The sequence below is a fragment of the Aulostomus chinensis genome, chromosome 3 (assembly GCF_037954235.1).
Source record: "Aulostomus chinensis isolate RoL2024-O1b breed Wild chromosome 3, RoL_Achi_v1.0, whole genome shotgun sequence".
In the NCBI taxonomy this organism is placed as follows: domain Eukaryota; kingdom Metazoa; phylum Chordata; class Actinopteri; order Syngnathiformes; family Aulostomidae; genus Aulostomus; species Aulostomus chinensis.
Window position 1 is genome coordinate 18,106,743 of NC_141322.1, and position 21,771 is coordinate 18,128,513.

The following is a 21,771-nucleotide window of genomic DNA, read 5'->3' on the forward strand; positions in this document are numbered from 1 at the left end:
ATATCCTACATGCTGTTGTGCTGTTTGATTTATGGTTGTGTTTTGTTTTTGTTTTTTTAATTTGTCATCATGATTTCCACTTACCCTCCAACACGCGAGAATACTTACCAAACACATTTCATCTTCATTAGTGAAGCTGATAATCACTCTTGCTGCACAGTTCAGCATAGAGAGGGTCCACTACAGTCAAGCACTAAATACTGCAAGCATCTTAGATGGAGGTTCTAAATTTAGGGATCAGTGGAGAACAGAAGATGTAGAAAGGGAGGGACAGCTAAGTCACCCCAAGCAGGATGAATCCCAACAAGGCCCTTGTTATTAGTCACGCAACAAATACAGCTACACTTGTGATGGAAGCCAAACATTCTATTTAAAATAGTGCGTCTTCACAATAAATACATAAATCTGTCAGTTTAAAAAAACAAGATGTATAATCTACTCTAGTTTAAAGCTTTTTTCCATTTAAAATAAACGAACCACCATGTTCTGCCTTTTCCTGTTAAACTGCGTGACTCCTTAAAGGCAAATATTGAATAATTGACAATAACTTGAAAATTCAATGTGAAACAAAGTGACGCGGTTAACTGTTATATATATCACCCTTTTAATACAGATTGTGTTCTATACAATAACACATAATATAAATTTTATACAATGCTAATATTTCTCTATTAACGTGGTCATAAATGTACAGTACAGTATACACACATACAGTATTAACACAAATACGGTTACATGTATCTCTTTTCTCTTTACAGTAACTCACTCGGAGTTACAGTTTATCCCAATGGCTGTCTTTCTGTCCGGCAGATGATAGTGATCCCCCCCCCCCAACCACCCACCCACTCACCCAAAATAAATAAAAAATAAAGAAATAAAAGAAAGATTTTTGGACTGAAACCTAAACAGACATTTATATATAAATAAATAATAAATAAATAAATAAATAAATATATATATATATATATATATATATGTATATATATATATATATATACATACATACATACATATATATATATATATATATATATATATACACACACACACACACACACACACACACACACACACACACACACACACACACATACACACACATACATCCCTGAAAAATGCACACGAATACACAAGAATTATTGTTTTCTGTCTGGCTCATGATTAGAATAAAGGGGCTGAGGATGAAGTAGGAGAGATACTCCAAAGATGCTCTCCAAGACTTGAGCTCATATAAAATTAGTGTACTCTTAGTGACATATATAACTAGTGTACCACTCATAATACAAGAGCTGATTGAGGGCTGGTTTATTGTTCTATGTCCAGCACATTTTGAAATGAGACATGTAGCCCTGAGGAGAAAAAGAGACACAGGTTTATTGTATTACGTCAAGGACTCAGAGTACAGGAACTTGCTTAGTGCTGCCCAAAAGCAGCGACTCTGCCCTCTGGAGCTAACATGAGAGGCAACCTCCATGTTTCCACGTCGGCATTTCTCTGGTTTAAAATAATAAGTTACCTGCAGTGACTACAAAGACAGTTTTGTTAGAGTTTTCACAAAATATTGCCCTTTGATTTCCACTTTAAAACTGAAGTGATACAATTTCAGTAGTATTACAGTGTCCTGTCATATATATATAATTACAACCTCTTCACATTATTTGCTTCCCCTTTACGCCCAGTGGCCTCCTGCTATTAATCACAAGATTAAGTCCCCTTTCTTCTCTCCCGTCTGTAATCAAAACCGCAAATAGAAAACCAACAGTTCACATTCTCCTTGTTCACATCCTTGGGTCATTGCTTTGTTCATTGCTTATGATTTATTACACATAATCGCGGACACAAACGCACACTTCCAATCACGCATGTTTCACACACTCATTCATGCACTTATTCAAACATAGGAACACAATCACACACCTTTGCCTATACGTTGTCAGTGTTTATTCTCTCAAAGTTTATTTGGACTTTAGAGAAGGTATGCCTATCAGCTTAAACTTGCCCCCTTTCCTCTATAATACGGCGCTTGTTTGAAATTAAATCAGACTTTTCCTCTTTTTTTGCAGTTTCTTGGATGTTTCACTTGAATCAAAAATGCTGTAAACGTTGAATCTGAATGCTTGCATTTACCTGCTATTAATTCTGCTATATCATTATGTGCAAACTTTCACCCCTACATATTTTTGTAAACATACAGCAGGACATTCAGCACCATAAGAATATATTAATAACTCAATTAAGGCATGAAAAAAATAGGGAAAGAAAAACATTAGACTTCAATTATTTTTACTCACTGAGAACATCTGTGCAGGTAGATTGGTGTGCTTTCATAGATAATGACTAAATGCAGACCAGTGTGCATTACATGTATGTGTGTGTCTATCTGAGCATATTAGGGACAGGATTTGATACAAATTTCCATTATTGTTTCTGCATGTCCAACAGATTTACTGTTGATTCCCTACTGATCCTGATCAATTTTCTGTTTGGAATACAGTAGGTGTACACCGCTGATCAGTGCAGCTTTTTTTTTATAATGTATGACTTTGAACACAGTGTAGAAAGGGTAGGCTACATGTGACTAAGGTGTGCAAAAGCTCCCATGTTCGCATGGTGGACAAACTAATTCTATTTAGAGGGAGGATTTCTGCCTGATGACAGCTCAACATGTTCAATTAAATACAAGGTTCCTTTTGTCACGGAGCCGATAGGCCAGTCAGGCCACAGTAGCTTAGCACTAGCTGTAGTAACATCATCCTCATTATCTAATTTGGATTAAATAAGAGGATGTTTGTGTTATTAATTTTCATGTAGGTCCCAGTCAAAGAATAATAATCAGTTAAGACTGTCTGCATGCTGCTAATGTTGCTATAACACTGGATATTTACCCTCTGGTATTGGATGTATTGCTTGGTTTGGAGGCAGTGGCTCTCATCAAATTCACGGCATTCCTGGAATTTAAGCTTGTATTACTAAAAAAAGATGTGTGTTGCTACTGTTTCCATCTGTACCTGAAATAATAAATTTGCAGATATGACAACGAAGGTCTCTGGTCGTGTGTGTGTCCCAGATTGGATCCCTGGAAGCTGATTTCAAATTCTCCTGTTGATACTGGCAACATCTGTGAAAAATACGTGCGAGGTAAAACATCATGTTTTAAGCAGTCATTTAAAAAAAAAACAACAAAAAAAAAACATTATCTTTAGCACTTTAAATTTTTTAATCCATTTTTTGAAGTTGTGGTCTATGGTTGTTGCTGCCACTTTAGCAGGGGCGGGCTCTGCTTTGATAAACTGACAAGAGGGATCCTGATTGGTGGTTCCTTCTGTGCTCACTGAGCCTGAAGGTTAATCAAATTCAAGCATGCTTGAAATGAGATCAGTGTGATTCGTAAGTGTTACGTGAACCAGCCAAGAATTTGAAGTGAGCGTGATGTGCTAATGTCCTGTGATGCATTGATTTGTCTTTGACATCGCACATCAGCCAATGCATCACTTTGCATTCAGAATGCTTGAGTCCAATGAAGTAATTTTTCAATGTGCAGATGTGACTGTCAAGACATATAGTGATAGGAATTGGTACGTGTATTGGGCTTTGATGGTTTGGATAATTTGGGACTGGTTCTCATGTGGAAAGGGTTCTCGATTCCCATCCCCAGTGCACATACGCATGCGCATGAAACTTAAAAGTGCTTACAGGAGCAATGACATATTCATTTGATGATCTCTGACCATTAATCTACATGTGGATTGGAAACTAATATTTTCAGTAGCCATAAGTATCGGTGTATGCTTGGCCGGTGTTGCCAGGCAGACACTGTGACCACCTAGTCTGCCGGGAAGTGGACTAATAAGGGCCTGTGTATGAAGAGCCTCAATCTGACTCTAATTAGACTTCAGGACTCACCTGTTTCCTCATTTGCATGGAACCAGAGGTCATAAGATTTGTCTCAACCTTTGTAAACTAACTGGTTCTTATTTTTCTCACACACATGCAAGGATATACATGTGATCAATCTCTGGGAAATACAATTCTTCAAACTCACACACATACACACACACTCTCATACATGCAAACACCCCTGCACACATTGAAGACCAGCCTCATTCTCTGCCCCGGTCAGTACCATCACTGGCCTCCACTCTTTGTTTGCGGCCCTTCCTCTGACCTCCACCTTCCACCCAGGAGTTATGAATAACTGTTCCCCCACTGGGAGCTGGGTCCACCTGCAGGAGGGACACCACTCTTTTTTTAACACGTGTTTTGAGGGCACGGCGCAGCTTCTGCCTTGTAAAAGCATAGAGTAGAGGATGAAAGATGGTGGTTCCATAAGCCATTGCCAAAAAACAGAGACGAATCCGCACCAGGCTATCGCTGGGACCCAGACATAGGATCAGAACATTGACTGCAGACAGAGGGGCCCAGCAGCCCAGGAAGGTGGATATAATGATTAGGGACATTTTTAGGACACGACGTTGACGCTCTCTTCTGTCCCTGTGCCTACGCACAGCTCGCCTCAAGGCAATGATAGCAGAAACAGAGGCCTGGACACCCATGGAGGACGCTGGCAATGGTGAGGTGGCATGAGCCTGGGTTGAGGCTGAAGGTGGGGTTGGAGAAGCAGGAGTGGCTGGTGTAGTAGCAATTGGGGTGGTGGCAGCAGTGCTGACAGTAGTTACAGTTGCACCACTGTCTGACATTCCTGGGGGCATTGAGGAGAGTGGTGGAGGTGATGTTGGTGTTGGGCTGGGAGAAGGTATAAGGGGAGGATGGGATAGGTTCTGATTCTGGTTGGAGGACACTACCTCTGTGGGCAAGCTGAGGTCCTTCCTCCTCTGCCTCCTGCAGCGTATTCTACAGGTGGAGTCTTTTGTACGTGTGCCCCTCATCATGTGGGAACCTATGCGAATGTTGAGGGCCTGCAGGATCTTGGAGTAGGTGAACAACATGACAGCCACAGCGATGAAAAAACAGGGCACTTGGAGTAACAAGTGGTAGTACATAGCCAGGCCCGTATAATACCCCTGCCCGCCTATGCACAGCAATGTCCTGTTTTGCCATACTGGAGGCAAATTGTGTGAAGGCGAGGAGGGTTGTGTGGAGGGTGAGAAGGAGGGTGAAAGGGAAGAAAAAATTGGTGTCAGTCCAGTGGTAAACTCAGAGTCATGGTTCTGCCCCTCGGGCTCTTCATCCTCACTGTTCTCAGCTCTTGAGGAGAAGAAGTCCCCCTCAAGGAAGGGCAGGAAGAATACAGCAAGAGACACAGCCCAAACTGCTGCCAGGAGCAGTGCAGCACGCCGTGGGGTCAGCAGGCGACTGGCTGGACGCACAGAGATGTCGTATCGATCCAAACTTATCACCAGCACGTTGACTGCTGTGGCCACGCTGGTGAATGTGACACAGGCCTCATGGAAGCAGCATAATGTGGCCAGGCTGCCAACTCCACTTCCATTAGCTGGCAGCAGGATCACTGCCACTGTCAGTGGCAGACACAGCACACAGACAAGGATATCCAGCACATGGAGGTTGACTGTGACCAGGTTACTGACTGAATCCACCAGGTTGGATTGAGCGCAGTAGAGCACAAGAACAGTCAGGTTGCTGCTAAAGCCCAACACTAGCTCTAGTATCAGCACAGTGGTCAAAGATACCTGAAAGCCCAGAGGGTAAGGGGTACTCCAATCCTCCTCCACCCCAGCCCCACCCCCACCATCCAGCAGGCCTACCGCCTGACCATCACTGGTCTCCAGGAGGTCTCGATAGCCTTCGGTCTCCATTGACGCCACTGCAATCCTTCACACATAGCAACAGCGGCTACCACGTAGGACCATGCTCTGTCTCTTGTTGTCTCCTGGCTTTAACAAGACCCCAACGGTGATGGTGGCCAGATTGATTGTCTGGGGAGAAAATTACAAAAAACAGAGGACAGACAGAGGACAGAGGGAAGCATTTAGCAATCTTGCCTCATATTCATAAAACAACACTGTGCAAATCAAATCTGAGAGTGAGGAGAAGCTGTGAATTACACAGCAGAGTGAAAGTGATCTTGGCAGGCGATTGGAGTCATGGGGTGCAGATCAAGCTGCTGCTGATGACCCATGATCTTTGTGCTCAAGCACTTAGACAACAACGTGCTTCGCATAGAGAATAACAGTAAAGAGGAATTTTCAGTACGATGTCCCTAGGGGGTCTAGGTGCATAAGTACAGACTTAACAGAGGATCATTAAGCAGTCTACAGTACACATTTGAACAAACCAATGGGGAATTTATCTACGGTTATAGTTCATATACTGAGCTGCATACTGTTATAGAGATATAACGTTAATTCTCCTGAGCATGAGGAGGCGGATGTTTGATTCATTCTTACGCAACGTACATTAAATGGGTCAGAAACAATGCTTGTGGGATGAAGCGGAAACATACACGCTTTAAACAACACACCTGTTTATGATGGCAATAGCATACTACATGTTTATTAATAGTGACATATACCTTTATTTGTACTGTCCTGATTGACAGCCCAACCTGTGATTTAAAAAACAAACAAACAAACAGTTGTATAACCCATTAAATGCAAATCTCTAATTAAAATCCTCCCTGTATAGGTCCAGAGGAAAGAACTCAGAAAAGATCATTTCAGTTCAGTACTCCATTTTCTTATTAGGGAACATTTGCCTTGCAGCAGAAAACTGATTCCAAAATTTTGTAGTTTTAGTCCACACAGTGACATTGAGTTGTAAAACAATAGAGCTTTTTTTTTTTTTTTTTTTTTTTTTAAAGCCGCTTTTATGTAGTGGTGCAACCTTAATTTTGGGATTAAATGTGAATTGTAATTGCTATGGTGTAAAATGTGACAATTCAGCATGCATATTCCACGATGTAAAAAAGAGAATTAAAATCTGTTGTACTTTCTCTGAGAAGCCTGTAAGCCCTGGCAAAAAGGGAGAGGGTCAAATGCATCAGAGAAAAGTTGTTCTTGGCTCCCTAAAATTTATCCTGTCTTCCTCAAGACCTGGTGAGGAAAAATGCTTGCCATTGCTCTTGCTAGCCACCGTAACAATTTTATCCATTCTTTTTGTTTTGGACATCCATGTTGCCAGACCAGCATCCCTGTGAAAATATCAAAACTCACCTAATAAATAAATGAATTTGCTTTAACATAATAATATGTATGACAATGATTTCATTAGCGTGTAATCAGTGGAAAGGGACCCTAAAACATACGACTTCTTCTTCTATGGAGCTCTGCATGTTGCACAGATCCACAGTCCATTCGCATGAGCTCTGGCATGTCCTCTCATTTACAGGCAGTGACTTATTTAAGCTGTACCTTCTCAAAACAGTCAAGTGGAGAGTGTCATCTGTTTTTCACCATGACCTTTTTTTCATTCAGTTATATTTGAATGAATGCCTGCACACATCTACACCAGGGACCGCTGAAGCTGGCTGGCTTTCTTGGTGACCACAACAACAGACATACCTGTGAGGACACTGACACCTCATTTTATCATTACAAGCAATGTAAGATTGCTGGAGGGACTTCATTGCGTGTTGTGTTTTTTGCAGAAAGACAGATACAGGAGGGTACTCCGGAACTACTGGTGCCTTTCAGATGGATCAGATGAACAAGAATAAATCCAAGAGCAGAAAGAAAACAGCACAGATGATGACATCCTGCTCATGTTACCGTGAGGGAACATTTCTGCAGCTGAGACATTGATCCTTTTAGACTATATCCATTCCATGCTACATACCCAGGGAATTGTTTGCCCACTTGACAAATGTAGCATTATACGTGACTGAACAAGGAGGCCGTTGGAAGTTTACTTCTACATTTTGAAATTTCGGGGTGAGGCGAGGGCAACTTCGCCACTAGGTGTCACTTGAAACACATTAGTAGTTTAAATCCTCTGCCCACAAGCAATATCAAACTGTCAGGTTCAAGCACCAGCAGCAGGGGTAGCAGGGACATCGGTGGGCTGTTAGAGAGATCGTGTGGTGAATGTCAACATCACAAACACCCAACTGAGGTTGGCAGCAGTTAATAGTTCTCACAGGGAGGCATAATGAAGACGAATGGATCAATGATCCACAGACAGTGGCACATAAACAATGCTATCAGAAAAAGCCGGCTCCCCTGATACCTTCTCTTCAACCCCCCGCCCCCGCTCTCCTATGTTGCCCTCACATCCACACCTATTCTGTTCCCTTTTCTTTTTAATGGATGAGACAGACTTCTTTGCATGTACCGCATGTTGTCCATGCTGTCTGGATGCTCTCCTGTGCTGAGACAGAAATAACAGTGAGAAACTAACCTTTTCCCTCCGTCTCTACATGAAGAGTTAGGTGTGGCCTTCATGGTAGTGTTGACCCCAGCCCCACACTGCCAACCTTTCCTCTGCCACAGTTTTTGTTCTCACCCTCTCGTTTGCCCTTTTCTCTTTGTTTTATTTCACAGTTCTTCCTCCCATTTGTCATGTGGAAAGGTCCTTCAGGCAGAACAGGACTCGGTGTGGAACAGTGGTCTATCTTAATCCACTAATGGGTTCCATGGGGTTTGTGATGTTGCTGGAACATTGATTTAAAGCATCATCGATCAGACAAGCCTGAGGCAAGGGAGCACAACACTCCCTATCATCCTCTCGTACCTGTGCTCTCATTTTGAGTGATGCATAAAAGAGTTGAGAGCAAATTTGTTCCCTCTCTAAAGAGTTAATAATGTAATTGACGGAGGTCATATGATCATGAGCATCAAGTTTTTACAGAGAAAAATACATGTATTTCTAAATCTAGACATTGTCTCACAGACATGGGTTTATCTTACGTGAGTGATCCTATTGCAGAGGAATATTATGTGGACTCAAACCACACAGTGTCGTCAAAATCAATGATTTTAGGCCTTTATTGAATATGGCAGACTGAATGTTCATGGTCATTGATCGTGAAACAACAGAGCGCTTTAATTTAAACAATCAGCGAAAAGACTTACAGCTGAAAACTGCTTCCATTGGAGATGAGTGTGTTTGCATCACTATTACAAATTCATTGTCTGATTTTAATTGGAATGAAATAATCTAAATGTAATAACATGTGAAACCAGATGAACTGGCTGTTGCTCCTGTTAACATCATCCATGATCAAACATCAGGTCAGTGTCTATTTCCTGCCAATCATCACAAAGAGGATAATTGTGAACTGTTGAAATGAACAAGCTGACGAGCTTTCAGCAAGCGTAACTGACGCCAGAGTGAAACAATGAGCCACCGCCAGAGTTGTGATAATGGACGCTGATGTGAACTGTTAAGACTTTCACAGATGAAAAAGAAAACGCCTGTGCAAGCTTGTGGTTTGGGACCGCAAGACAAAATGTCAGAAGCCCTCTCTATGAACAGCTGTGACTCTGACCTGGAGGCAGGAAGGGTCACAATATTCTTGCTCTTGGGAGAGCTGTAGGAAGATAACAGTGTGTGTGTGTGTGTGTGTGTGTGTGTGTGTGTGTGTGTGTGTGTGTGTGTGTGTGTGTGTGTGTGTGTGTAGACAGAAAGCTGAAACTTTCAGAGGGAATTGCATTTAATTAGTTCATTTGCAGTCTCATTTCAGTCTGATAGAATTTGTCCTGAGAAATAAGTGACTTTGGGTGTCTGATCCTGCAGAGAGGCCTGTGTCAGCACATTTCAGCCTGGCATTTTGGTTTACTCGGTGTAATGTGCACGGCAACAGTCAGTGTGTGTGTTTTTTTCTTGAGTAACTTGTGGCCACAGAAGATAGGTGAATAGGTGAACCATAAATTGCATCTGTGCTGCATGTATGATTGACAGGTGAGACAGTGCGTTTTCTACTATTAAGACCCACAGACCATAAATTCTAAAACACTTCTTACAAGCTTGATGGAGGCTTACACTTTGGTTGTTTGTCCACCACAAAGATCCTGAGAGATCAATAAAAAATGTTTTTGGGACACTTTTATTTTCATGAAGACAAACATCAAATTAATACATGATTTAGCAATAACACAAGTTCAAATAGAAATTTGATTGATAGAAATGGCAGTCGAGTGTTTAGAGGGCAAATGAAAAAGCAGGTGCTGTTTGAAGGTTGCTTTTTTGTCTTAAATTTGATTACAGGTGCACCAATTTATCTATTTCATTCCTGATACAGGTACCCGAGCTCTGGCCACAGCCAATCTCAAGTACAGTTTCAATATCAACAATAAATTAAAGGATCTTTCTGATCTTCACTGTTAAGTAAAATATAACAAGGCCTACAGGTCTGCCAGCACACCGATGATGCAACACCATAGAATTCAATTAACTAGATGGGCACCATTTTCTCAGACATCCAGTCAAGCTTTTTGAGTTAATATCAGGAGTCTTCATCAGGTTTCATGTCAATTTTTCCATATGATGCCAAATCACAAGACAAATGATCTCAGGGCACTTTAGGTTTAGACAGTGTTTACAACTGTCTGTTGATTTCTTCCCTGATCACGCTCACCAGTTATTCACAAAACTAAATGTCTTAGTTTGTGCCTCTGAGGACTCATTACATGTCAAAGATTGAATTGGTTCCATTTAACATAAAGTCAAACAGTTCTTCTGGGCCAGATGGTTAAGGCTCTGGGGGGTTCTGGCCTATTTATACATATACAGTAGTAGAGATTTTCTTTAAACAGATACACCAACATTCAGCTCTGTAATAAACCCTCCATGAGGATAATACTGTTCAACTTTTGCTGAATCTGTTTGAGAGCTACTCCACATATACTTGGGAGCAGTTTTATTTTATTTTTTTTTTAAATCAATTTTTACGTGCATTTTGGCATTTCATTTAGACACAAACTGTGGTAACTGAAATTGGTGGGATGGAACCCCCCCCCCCCCCCCCCCCCCCCGGGTGAAGATTGCTCAGAAAAAGATCTATTGAGAGGTCGACAAAAAAATCAGGAACAGCTCAGCAGCAAAGAATCCATAATCCTCAGGAAGGGAGAACAGATTTTAGAGCTACTAAAAGTTGTAATCAAGGTGTGGTTATAATTTGGCATGAAAGCTTATTCTAAGAGTCTAAAGTGTAGTCCACAATCAAAAAGGATTGGGTGCTCAGTGGCAAGCCCCCCTCCCCAAACTAGCAAATGTGGTGTGTAGACCGTTACTTGCATGACACACACTTCACTAATTATAGAAACGAGATGCACCTCAGATGACAGGGAAAACACAAATCTGCTCTTCCAGGCCAGTGCACCACGCAGTCTGCAACGTTTCAAGTAGTGTTTGAAATGAGGTAGAAACACTTATTAAATCTGGTTATCTGTCCTGGCTTCTGTCCATCATACTGCAGCAGCGTGCCGGGGATCTCAACCTGCTACTGTTGAAAGTGCTGATCCTACGCCGGACCTGAGGGCACACTCCTTTTTTTGCCCTCAATCCTCAGCAATAGAGAGCTGGCGTGGTGAGGGAGGATGTGGCTGGTACACGTGAGACCTCAGTTTGCTGTGTCTTCCAATCTAAGCCCCCACTGTGCCCTGCATATGAGGCTAGTTTCTAAGTTTTGAATTAACTATGCTTAGGTAGAGTAGTGTAGCGTGCGTGCGTGCGTGCGTGCATGCGTGCGTGCGTGCGTGCGTGCGTGCGTGCGTGCGTGTGTGTGTGTGCGCGTGTGTGTGTGTGTGTCAGCTGCGCAGGCAAAGTCAGTCCAGGGAGTTTAGGTGGGAGTTTCTATTTTCAATCCATATTTCTGCTACTGCAGTTTATATTCAACTATTCAGCGCCTCTGTTTTGCTTTGTGCTCAACTGATTTTTCCTTGTCAAACTGTAAAATACCAAAATTCAGACAGCTAGAGTGATGCTTTGATTTGATGCGACCGAGACCAAAACTTGACATTTCGGGGGAAAGAGAAACAGAGATGATGGAAAAAAGAGGGAGAAAGCACACAGGATGGTGGCGCATGCAGCACGCTGACTCACAGCTGTCTTAGGTGTTCCTAATGTCCGCAGTGAGACAATCGATCAAGGGCTTAATTTTCTCACTCAATTCATCCAGCAGCACTCAGAGCAAGCAGTCACCAGGTGGGAAGCAGCATCCCTGGCAGGCTCCCAACGAAGCAGACTGGAAAGGCCAACGACAAAACCAACTCAGCAACAACATCTCACTCTGTTAAATGGCTCTCAGATCAGGGGAGCCAAACAAGCCTGAAGATAAATACACACAATAAACCTTGAAACAATCTTTTTGTTTTTTATGTAGGTAATTAGAGCCTTTCATCATCTTTATGACTATTATCATAATTATTATTATTATAGTAGACATAGGAGAAATGCCAGGAGATACAGTCTTCAATAACTTTGTGGTTTTGTTTAATTCTTTTGCTTCATCCTTTGTTTTTTGTTTTTTGTTTTTTTTAAGTCGGCTCAATTTGAAGAAAAAGTGTCGCGGAATTTCAAAGAACTTGGTGCAGATGTGGAGCATGGAGCTCCACGAACACGCTGGACACCTTCAACAGTGGTTTGAGAGGTCCAGCTCATTTCCATATCAGCACCTTGTACATGTTGGCATCTGTGGCCAGTTAGCTAAACTGCTGCAGCTTCAGTGATGTTCTGGTGAAGATTCTCTTTGGAAACGCCATGATTTCCTTCTTCTTCTTGTTACTCATCCAATTCTTCAAAATCAAATAACTGCCAAACAACTAAAAGGGTTTTGCTTAGGAATTTGGGGAAGTATTCATTCATATACAATTTATGTGGAAACAAATTATGTTTAAAACACTATTATTTGAAAATTACACACACACGAGTGGATGATTTATTGTCAACCAAAATTTGAGAACATACAGTTTGAATTAATTGTCACCACTGACCGAACCAGAGCACAGAGCGCTGTATGTGGTATCCCACCTGTGGTGATGGTGATTCTGAGGAGAACTGTGTAATCTCTGATTATATCACAATTTTAGATGTAGGATTTTCCTACAAATGTCTGCTGATAGTCCTGATCTGTTGGTTAGACATCATTTAGGTGTGAAGCCGTATTACATCTGTTCTTTTCCTCTAAATGTGTAAATCTTCCTGTTTCTTTTATTGAGTGTGTATATCTAGAGTCTTGTAGGCCCATTTTACTGTCTTGTTTTCATAATCAATTGAAACCAGAATTGCATTTTAAAACACACTCTGATGAAGTGACTGGCCCTTGTTATCATCCAGGCTTGTCAGAGACACACAGGCACACCATGTAGTTCACCATGTATCTCTAACTACCGCCCACCCACATAGCCACCCACTACCAGCACTCACGCTCCCTGCTTGCATGCTCTCTGCAGATACAGCGGAAGATGGATTTGTTATCTAAGGTGAGTGACATCTTGTGTGTTTAAGAACCTGCTGAATTCCATCTGCACTTTTGCCTGAGACAACTTAGAGAGAAAGAGATGGAGGTAATAGGAGGTGAGATAAAAAAAAAGGAGAGGAGGTATAGTGAGGGAATGATAGATGGAGAGAAGCTAAGCAGATGGATGCTGAGTCTTGTGCTCACTCGGGAGGAATGTTTGTTCCCTGCTCTCCAACCTCTATCCAGCTTTCTTTTGAATAAATCCCACTTGTACCTCCTTGCCACCCCTCTTCACCTTACACCAGCACATACATGGCCCCTGGCTTTCATGCTGCAGTTCTCCCTCAAGATCTGCTACATGGACTATTCTGGAATTTGTAATCTTTAACTTCCTTTCTATAATGTAGCAGTGTAAGTTACCATGTGTGAGACACACATGCACACACACACGCACGTGCGCACACACACGCACGTGCGCACACACACGCACGCACACACACGCACGCACACACATCCAGTCGCATCGTATCCCCACACTTCTAACAGGCTCGCTAGCAGAACATCATTAAGGAAGCAATAGAAGGCAGGTTAATTATCACAACTGGTCATCAATATCACCAGCTATGTATAGAGACGAAAAAAAGACCCTGGTCCCAGGATAGCTCCAGTCCACAGGGTGTGAGGCATCATTACCAGCTGACAGCTCGTGTTCGATAGATGTCATTTAGCTGCACAATTTATTAAAGACACTCCCTAGTATCCCGTACACAGTGATGACATCCTAAGCCTGTGATTTAGCTATTACACGTGTCCTCCGTAAATACGCTCTCATCAACGCTGCCAGGCAATCACAGTTCTTTAAAAGTAGAACTCAAAAATGAAGCGTGAAAGCAAGTGAACTGATTCAGAAGAAGTAGAGAAGACAGTAAATTGACGCCTTTTCAGATGGACGTTCAGTAGCCCGTTGGTGGAGAATAGCAGTGATTAGTAACAATGATGCTAGGACAATAAGATGCGATAACGTGGACCTCTGTGACAGCGATGATTGTACCCTCATCATACTTGTAATCACTCCACCATTCCTGGTGCACTCTGGAGTGATAGGTTGTGATGCATCGCTGCCTCTCTTCATTTCAACAGCACTTCTTCAATATATCCTATCGAATGCGTCATCAAACTGCAGTGTTGAGCTACGTTGTGTTTGATTTCTGTGATGAAGGAAACTCACAAAATGACATCTTAAGTCACTGGGCTGTTTTTTTTTTTCCAGCAGTTTTGTTTTGTTTTGTTTTTTTCAAGGAAGAGCTTTGACCCGTGTTCATGTGTCACAAATATTATAGAAAAGGCGGTAATTAAGTTCCTTAATTATTAAGATATCCTGTGAATTTTCTTGAATCCACATTTCTGTAAAATTCAGTTTTCTTCCAAAAACATATTCCATATTTCCTCAGGAAACTCTTTTAACTGCCAATCATCCAGGCTAGCAAAGACATTGATGTTAAAAACACATACACACACACACACGCACACACACACACACACACACACACACACACACACACACACACAGACACACACATACACACACTCACACACACACACAGTAGATGTGAAGGCAATAACCATCAGAATTTTGCTTCCAGCGTATAACACAATATGAAGGATTTAAAAAAAATAAAATATAATCATTGCATAAGAACGTTTCATGAATGAGGTCCACAATGTGTATCCTCAAAACCAAACAAGTAGATAGTTTTTCAAAATAATTTTTTCCCCTATATTAGCAATATTTAAAGGAGCCACAGATTACTTTAACCATTCCAGCAGAGTGCTGTTAACAAATGAGTTGTGTTTGATCAAGTGTGTTTTCTTTTTCAGGACGGGGTGTGTATCGCTTGTGTGTCTGTGTGTGCGTCTGATGCAGTGGAGGAGCTGATTGGTGGAACAGTTTTCAAGTGTGGTTGGTGATTGGCTGCCATGGGAGGAAGCCAATTATATAAAGAGTCAAGATGGCAGGGGAACAGTGCAGGGCTGTGTGTGTGTGTGTGTGTGTGTGTGTGTGTGTGTGTGTGTGTGTGTGTGTGTGTGTGTGTGTGTGTGTGTGTGTTGCGGGGGGGGGGGGTTCTCATCTACTAACAAGCCACTCTTTCCACTCTGCTCTAATGTTGGTTTTGGTTCTTGTGTTCTGTAGCAAAAAGCTTGTTTAGATGTGATAATTTGCTGTCGCTTCATTCATTTTCCTCAGGTTATGTAGAATTCATGATAGTTAAGTTGGTCGCGCCCACCTTGGTCCTCAGTCAATGGGACTGGGGGCTTGTTTTCAATTCTTAAGTGGGACTCTTGTGTTGCTTAGCTTTCACAAAATTGTAATCAAATCTTGCCTTAATCAGATCATTTCTCACACAAAGAGAAATCTCTTTCTGTACAAGGGAATTCCATTTTTACCATTTAGAGTTGTGTTAAATAGGCTTACGTCCTTCACCATTAAACGTTAAACAAGAGGACAGAAGAGAGTCAGAAAACAAACAATAAAAACAGCGCAAAAAAAGAGCAGAGTAAGCGGAAATGTCGAGGTGGTTGACAAAGAAAGACTGTACTCGTCTGTAGAGGTTTAAATGATTAAGTTCTTTCACTCTAGAAGGCAATTAGCACTCAATTAATGCCATTTATCTCCTGCAGACAGGCCAGCGTTAGCCCAAAGTGGAAAGGATTACTGCAGGCATCTGTACCCCCACACCAGAGTGACGGACAGAGGTCTGACCCCAGGGAGGGAGGGTAACAGGGTTACTTACATTGCTCTCGGGGCATTTACACGGACTTCTTTCCAAGCGGGGAGACAAGTCTTAGCAGTGGGCTTTCCCTTCCCTCATAACTGAATGTCTAACCCTCACAATAACTGAAGGCCCTTTTGTCACCTGCCATTAAGATGTGCTCTTTGTGATCAGATTCCAAACAGATAGCGCTTGATTGCATGAAAATACACGTCAACACGCCCCAGTGGCACCGAGGACAGATTGTGAAATTAAGTGTAACATCAAATATGTCTCCCGTCTGCATACAGAAACTCTGACATTCTGGACGTCACTGATGCAGCAGGAACTACTCAAGGTGGTATGACACCTCATTGAGGACGGGCCTTCATATTTCGTCAGGTCCTCATGACGATCCTGTCTCACCAGCCTTGACCGTACGGTGGCGGCGCTGAGCACAGATGAAACAAGAGCAGCTACGCAACATTTTTACATGAAGACAGCAAGCTGAGGTTCACACAACAGCGTAAATTTGCTGATAGTGAACTTCTTTTACCTTTTTCCATTGTTGTTTTACTGGCACGCGAACGAGGTGACGGTATATGCCTGTCACTGGAAATGCTTCTGCAGATATTAATCAGAAGAAGAAAATGTGACATTTAGCTTGGTGGGAAAGAGCTCGCTCACAACTCAGCGTGAGTATATAACATATATAAACTCTAATATATGATTGCAATCAGATGACAAAAATCACAATTTAATGCCAGGGATGATGAAGGCCTTGTTCTAACTCCTACTCTAAACATGCTCTCCCAGTGTAATGACTGCACAAATGTAACACACACACACACCCACACACACACGCACACACACACACATACACACACAAACAATATGAAGAAAATACATTCATTTTCGATTCTGCATTATGAGCCGCCAGCTTAACTACGAACGTGCTGATAGAAAGGCAGAGTTAAATCAGTCACCTCTGAAGAATTTGTCTCTCTGCGTGGTGTTTACAGCCAATTTCCCCACTGTGGGATGAATAAAGGTTTATCTTGTCTTATCTTCTATTCATCTGAGCACTTCCACTTTCACCAAACAACAACCGCTGTTTTGTATCATTAAAAGATTTTGTGCAACCAAGAACACGATGCAGTTTTAAAAGCAGCTTCAGTCTCGCAATCTGCTGAAATTTAAGAAAAAACATCCGCTTAGAATGCAGACGGCTGTTTAACAAGTCAAGTTAATGATACAATAAAAAATTAATTAACCGTAGCTTAAAAAAAATCTAAATACACGCAGAAAATGAGCATTTGTAATGACTTCAGAGCTCTAAAATCCCTCATAATGCGTGAAAATCATAAATACACCTGTCATATTTTCTCTAGTTTGTGGAATGAAATAAGACTTCAGCTGCATTCAAGAAGCTTTAAGAGGACTTTTTAAGACAAGGCGGCTGCTCTTACATAAATCGTGCGCACACACTCCGACGTTGCCCTTTAATCTTCTCCACAAGAGTTTCTCCATCTACTCTATTCAGTATTGTTCTATATGAAAGGTAAAAAGGACTCCTCGATCAGCTCGACAGATCAGAGGTACAGTATTCCTTTGCTCATTGCTCTGAAACAAAATATGACAGCTTCTCTCAACTATTCTGCAGCATCTAGCGGAAGAGTGACACTCATGGTGGAATATTTCCCCCCCCATAAGCAGCATCAAAGCTTCTCTATAAATACATGCACATGACGCAAACACACAATGACCCACATGCAAAAGCAAACACATCGGCTGCCATCCTGAGTGAATGGAGGGGGAATATGTTAAAATAATTGTCCCGTTGGGATTAAGAGTAAAAATTCAAGGTGGGAAAGAGGAAGGAAATGTTACTGTAAGAGACTGGCAAGAAAACAACAACAGCACGGCAGCGTGGGGCTTTAATTCACTGTTTTTGATCTTTTAAATTCACATTCAAGGGGATGAAAAAGTTGAGGCGAAAATCAAGGTGAGGCAGGTGAGGTTATAGGTATAAATGAAAGATTTAAAAAAAAAAAAAAAGCCCCATAAGTGAGAGCGAGGAGCCAGTCAACATTTAAGAAGAAGGAAACTGAGTTACCATGCGAGCTGCATCTCAAACATCCTTTTAGGTTCAACTGTAAACGTTCACATATCAAACTATGCTCCCCATCAGCCTGGCAGCTGTTTCATTTTCCAAAATCAGCAAGAAATGAGGCTGCATCGGTATTGAAGGCCATGGCGACAGTATAAAATGGAATGAGCTGACATATTGCTGTTATTATAAAGGCTAATAAAACTGAGAATTGATGTCATCGTGGGAATTAATCACCTGCAAGGGGGAGTTAAACGCGGAATCCTGTTCGAAACATGAAGCAGCTCAACAGATCATATGAGGACAAGTGGACATTTGGACAAGTCGACGAGGGTCACGCCAGGGAGCAGGAACGTTCAGCATCAACAGCTCACAAGGCTGAACATAAACAAAAATATTGTTTATTGTTTGTTCCTTAATTTGTGTGACATTTGCCTTTCAGATAATTGGGATCAGGAGCAAATGTGTCAGTGTAACCAGACAATATGTTGCTCTACTCTCGCGTCCAGCAGGAGAAGAATCCATCACAGGTCCCTCCTCTGTCAACACGCACCCGTTTCACCTCTCATCCAAACTCATGGCAACTGCACTGCAAGATATTTAGTGCAGCAGGGAATCAGAGGAGCTCTGTGAATGCCTTGCTGCAATGTGACGCCAATTCAAATTCAAATGAATTCAAATTCACACCAGAAGTCAGGCAGAGAAAAGAATGCAAACTATCAAAATGTTAAATAGATGAAGACTTTTCTTTCCTAATGAAGATCTTTTTCTTTTTCTTTTTTCAATTTGGCCTGATTAACAATCCTCTGACGGCTGTCTCGGGGGGTGATGGCAGTTCAAGACCTACTAATCATGCGCAACTGTGGAGGAATGAAAATGAAAACACGTCAGGACAGTTGGTCAAACTGGCTCTAAGGGTGATCAAACGCTCCGGCTTCGTGCCAAGCGTGGCGCACCCATGTGACTGTAGCATATCAACAACCACTGTGTCCCTAGAAAATGGAGAGATGATCTGAAGCATGATTGGATCAAAAAACAAAACAAAACAAAAAAACAAAAACAAAAATAAATGAGATGTACTTTCTTTCTTCGTTACAAGTGTCATCTGTCCGCTCAGGACGTGACACGTTGTCCCACACAAGAAAATGTAAAACATGTTAGAGGGCCCACGTAAGTCTTCTGTCACAATAAAGGGATTTGTTACAGTCGCCTTCACTCCGGTTTATCCTCTTGAATACACAGCCTAGCATCTGTTTTTTTAGGATAAAAAAAGCAAAGATCCCTCCTACTTTATATCTGCATACACATGTATGGGAGTTTTGATGAAAAGAAGTCTTAAACTTACCGGTTCAGAGAGTGGGAATTCCTTACATCCTACTGCAGGTGTCGGTGCGCTGCGCTATCTCCCGCACTGGACCCCGATTCACTCCAGCGCTCTCCAGGACAGCCGGCTGTCAGCCAAAACGTGACCGGAATAATTTGCCTCCGTTTTGTCATAAATATTACATCGGGAGGGGGTGGGGGGTACCCTCCTCCTCCTCCTCCGCAGCTGCAGCAGTGGTCGTTGCCCGCTCACAGGTAATGCCTCACTGTCTTCCCCCTCCTCAACACGGCTTCGCTACACTTTTCTGCAGCGGAGCGGACTTGTACCGCATCCCACCCACGGACCGGACAAACGCAGATGCTCTCACCAGTCGCTCCATCCCGGGCGACCAATACGGTGATGTGCAAGCAGAAGGGAGGACGAGAGGAGGGAGTAGGGTGGGGGGTGGGGGTAAGGTAGGGGAGGAAGGAGGGAGGATGGGGAGCGCCTTTTTGTTGGAAGGGGGAGGAGACATGGATGCAGGAGTAAAGAGGGGGGTAGGGGGTGGTGGGTGGTGGGTAGCCTTTCACAAGGACGACCTGAGATTCCTCAAGGGTGAATGCTCCTCTGTAGTTCAACCAGATTTCCCAATTACACCCCCCCCCCCTCTCAAAAACATATTACACACACTTCACCTCATCCCCCTCAAAGCAAAAGGAATAGATTCAGGCTAGACTTGATAGTATCAGTCCCCCACCACCACCCAACCCTCCTTTCTGTTGAGGAGGCTTTTGGAGGCTCCCCCCTCTCTCTCTCTCTCTCTCTCTCTCTCTCTCTCTCTCTCTCTCTCTCTCTCTCTCTCTCTCTCTCTCTCTCTCACACACACACACACACACACACACACACACACACACACACACACACACACACACACACACAGGGGGTTGATCATTGAGTGTCTCATGTCAGTCTTGAAATAACCATGTGGGGACTTCATCATGAGCTGTTTAAAGTGCACATTCATGATGCTCCAAGCCACATATCAGCTGCGTGCATCAGCCTATTGTAAGGGTGCATCCTCCTCCTCCTCCTCCTCCTCCTCCTCCTCCTCCATATCTGCCCCACCAGCACACTGTCATCATGAGATCAAGGTCACAGGCTGTTAAATTTGTGACCTTGGATACAAGATGAATATACGGTGTCTGTCACTGCTGCAACTGATATGCAGAGGGGCTGTTTTTTTTGGGAGGGGGGGGGGTGCATCACGATGTGAGAACATATTAGACATAAAACGACGCAGAGGGAGATGGATAAAAGATGGGAACACCTGGGTTCTCTAAGGAGAGCTGCGGGAGCTGATGTCAGCATTTCACACAACCTCCTGCGGTGACAGACTGCTGGAATCTTAAAAAAAGCCCTTTTTTTTAAAAATTTTTTTGCTTTTTTCCCTCCCCTTAAATTGATATAAGAGAACTTCTGAATGTTGACTGTGATTTACTAACGTACAGTTTTTTTTCTAAAAGCTGAAATGCTGGATCTGAAATTCCCATGTTTGATGCCTATGTTGGTTTTCAAAATGAATTATTATAATTTATAACATAATGATATACTGTAATATGCTATTATGTTACCATGTAGCAACAGTTTATTTAATTGAAAAAGTGTGATAGTGTATTATTAGTCAATTAAATACAATATGAATGTTTTAAACATAAGAAAAAAACAGCAGAATACGATGTACTCCAGCAGTGGCATTCACAGGAAAGGGAAAATAACAGTAGGCTCATAAACATATGAACAGGTTGGTTTCCATTGTTTTACTGAACCTCAAAAGAAAACTGACACTCTTATGAAAGACTAAACAACAAAGTCCACAGGAGAGTAGCTTACCAGTGTGCATTCAGCCCTCCAAATATAAAAAATGAACCCCTCGAGGCCTGGATATTACCGCTCGTATTTAACAACCCTGAAATTCAGAAGCACGCTATCACTTTCTGCTTGTCTGGAACTGAATGCAAGGTGCATTATCAGCAGGTTTGTCTGGGTTTGATTCAGATTCAGATCACCTGTTATTCATCTACAGCTGCATGCATGTATGAATCATTAAAAATGAGGGTTAGATTTTAGACTGAAAAAATAATTGTGCAACACAATGACATCATCTTCCCAGATTGTACTAAAACACCTGATGGTCTCAGCTGAAAGCTTCACCCACTCAAACCTCCACCTCCTCTGCTATCATTCTCCATTCTCTCTCTCTCTCTTTACCTTTTTTTCCCTTTCAGTGCACAGC

The 21,771-nt window shown here is 42.3% G+C and overlaps 1 protein-coding gene across 5 annotated transcripts; it reads right to left on the bottom strand.

Moving 5' to 3' along the window:
• Positions 1–1,044: 1,044 nt before the first annotated feature.
• On the bottom strand, positions 1,045–20,193 carry LOC147268014 (G protein-coupled receptor 22). 5 transcript variants are annotated; one of them, XM_086199237.1, is made up of 3 exons: positions 19,521–20,193; positions 6,491–6,523; positions 1,045–5,894 (listed from the first exon to the last, which is right to left on the bottom strand). In XM_086199237.1, the coding sequence occupies exon 3, from the start codon at positions 5,772–5,774 to the stop codon at positions 4,101–4,103; it is 1,674 nt and encodes a 557-aa protein (XP_086055363.1). In that variant the 5' UTR covers positions 5,775–5,894; positions 6,491–6,523; positions 19,521–20,193; the 3' UTR covers positions 1,045–4,100. The 5 variants fall into 5 exon arrangements, with proteins under 5 accessions (XP_086055363.1, XP_086055361.1, XP_086055362.1 ...); XM_086199235.1 differs by lacking the exon at positions 6,491–6,523 and adding an exon at positions 11,959–12,100; XM_086199236.1 differs by lacking the exon at positions 6,491–6,523 and adding an exon at positions 16,622–16,689.
• Between the last annotated feature and the right edge of the window lie 1,578 nt (positions 20,194–21,771).

Excerpts from the sequence above, each read along its gene's own strand:
- LOC147268014 (XM_086199234.1), bottom strand. The coding sequence starts at position 5,774 with ATGGAGACCGAAGGCTATCGAGACCTCCTGGAGACCAGTGATGGTCAG.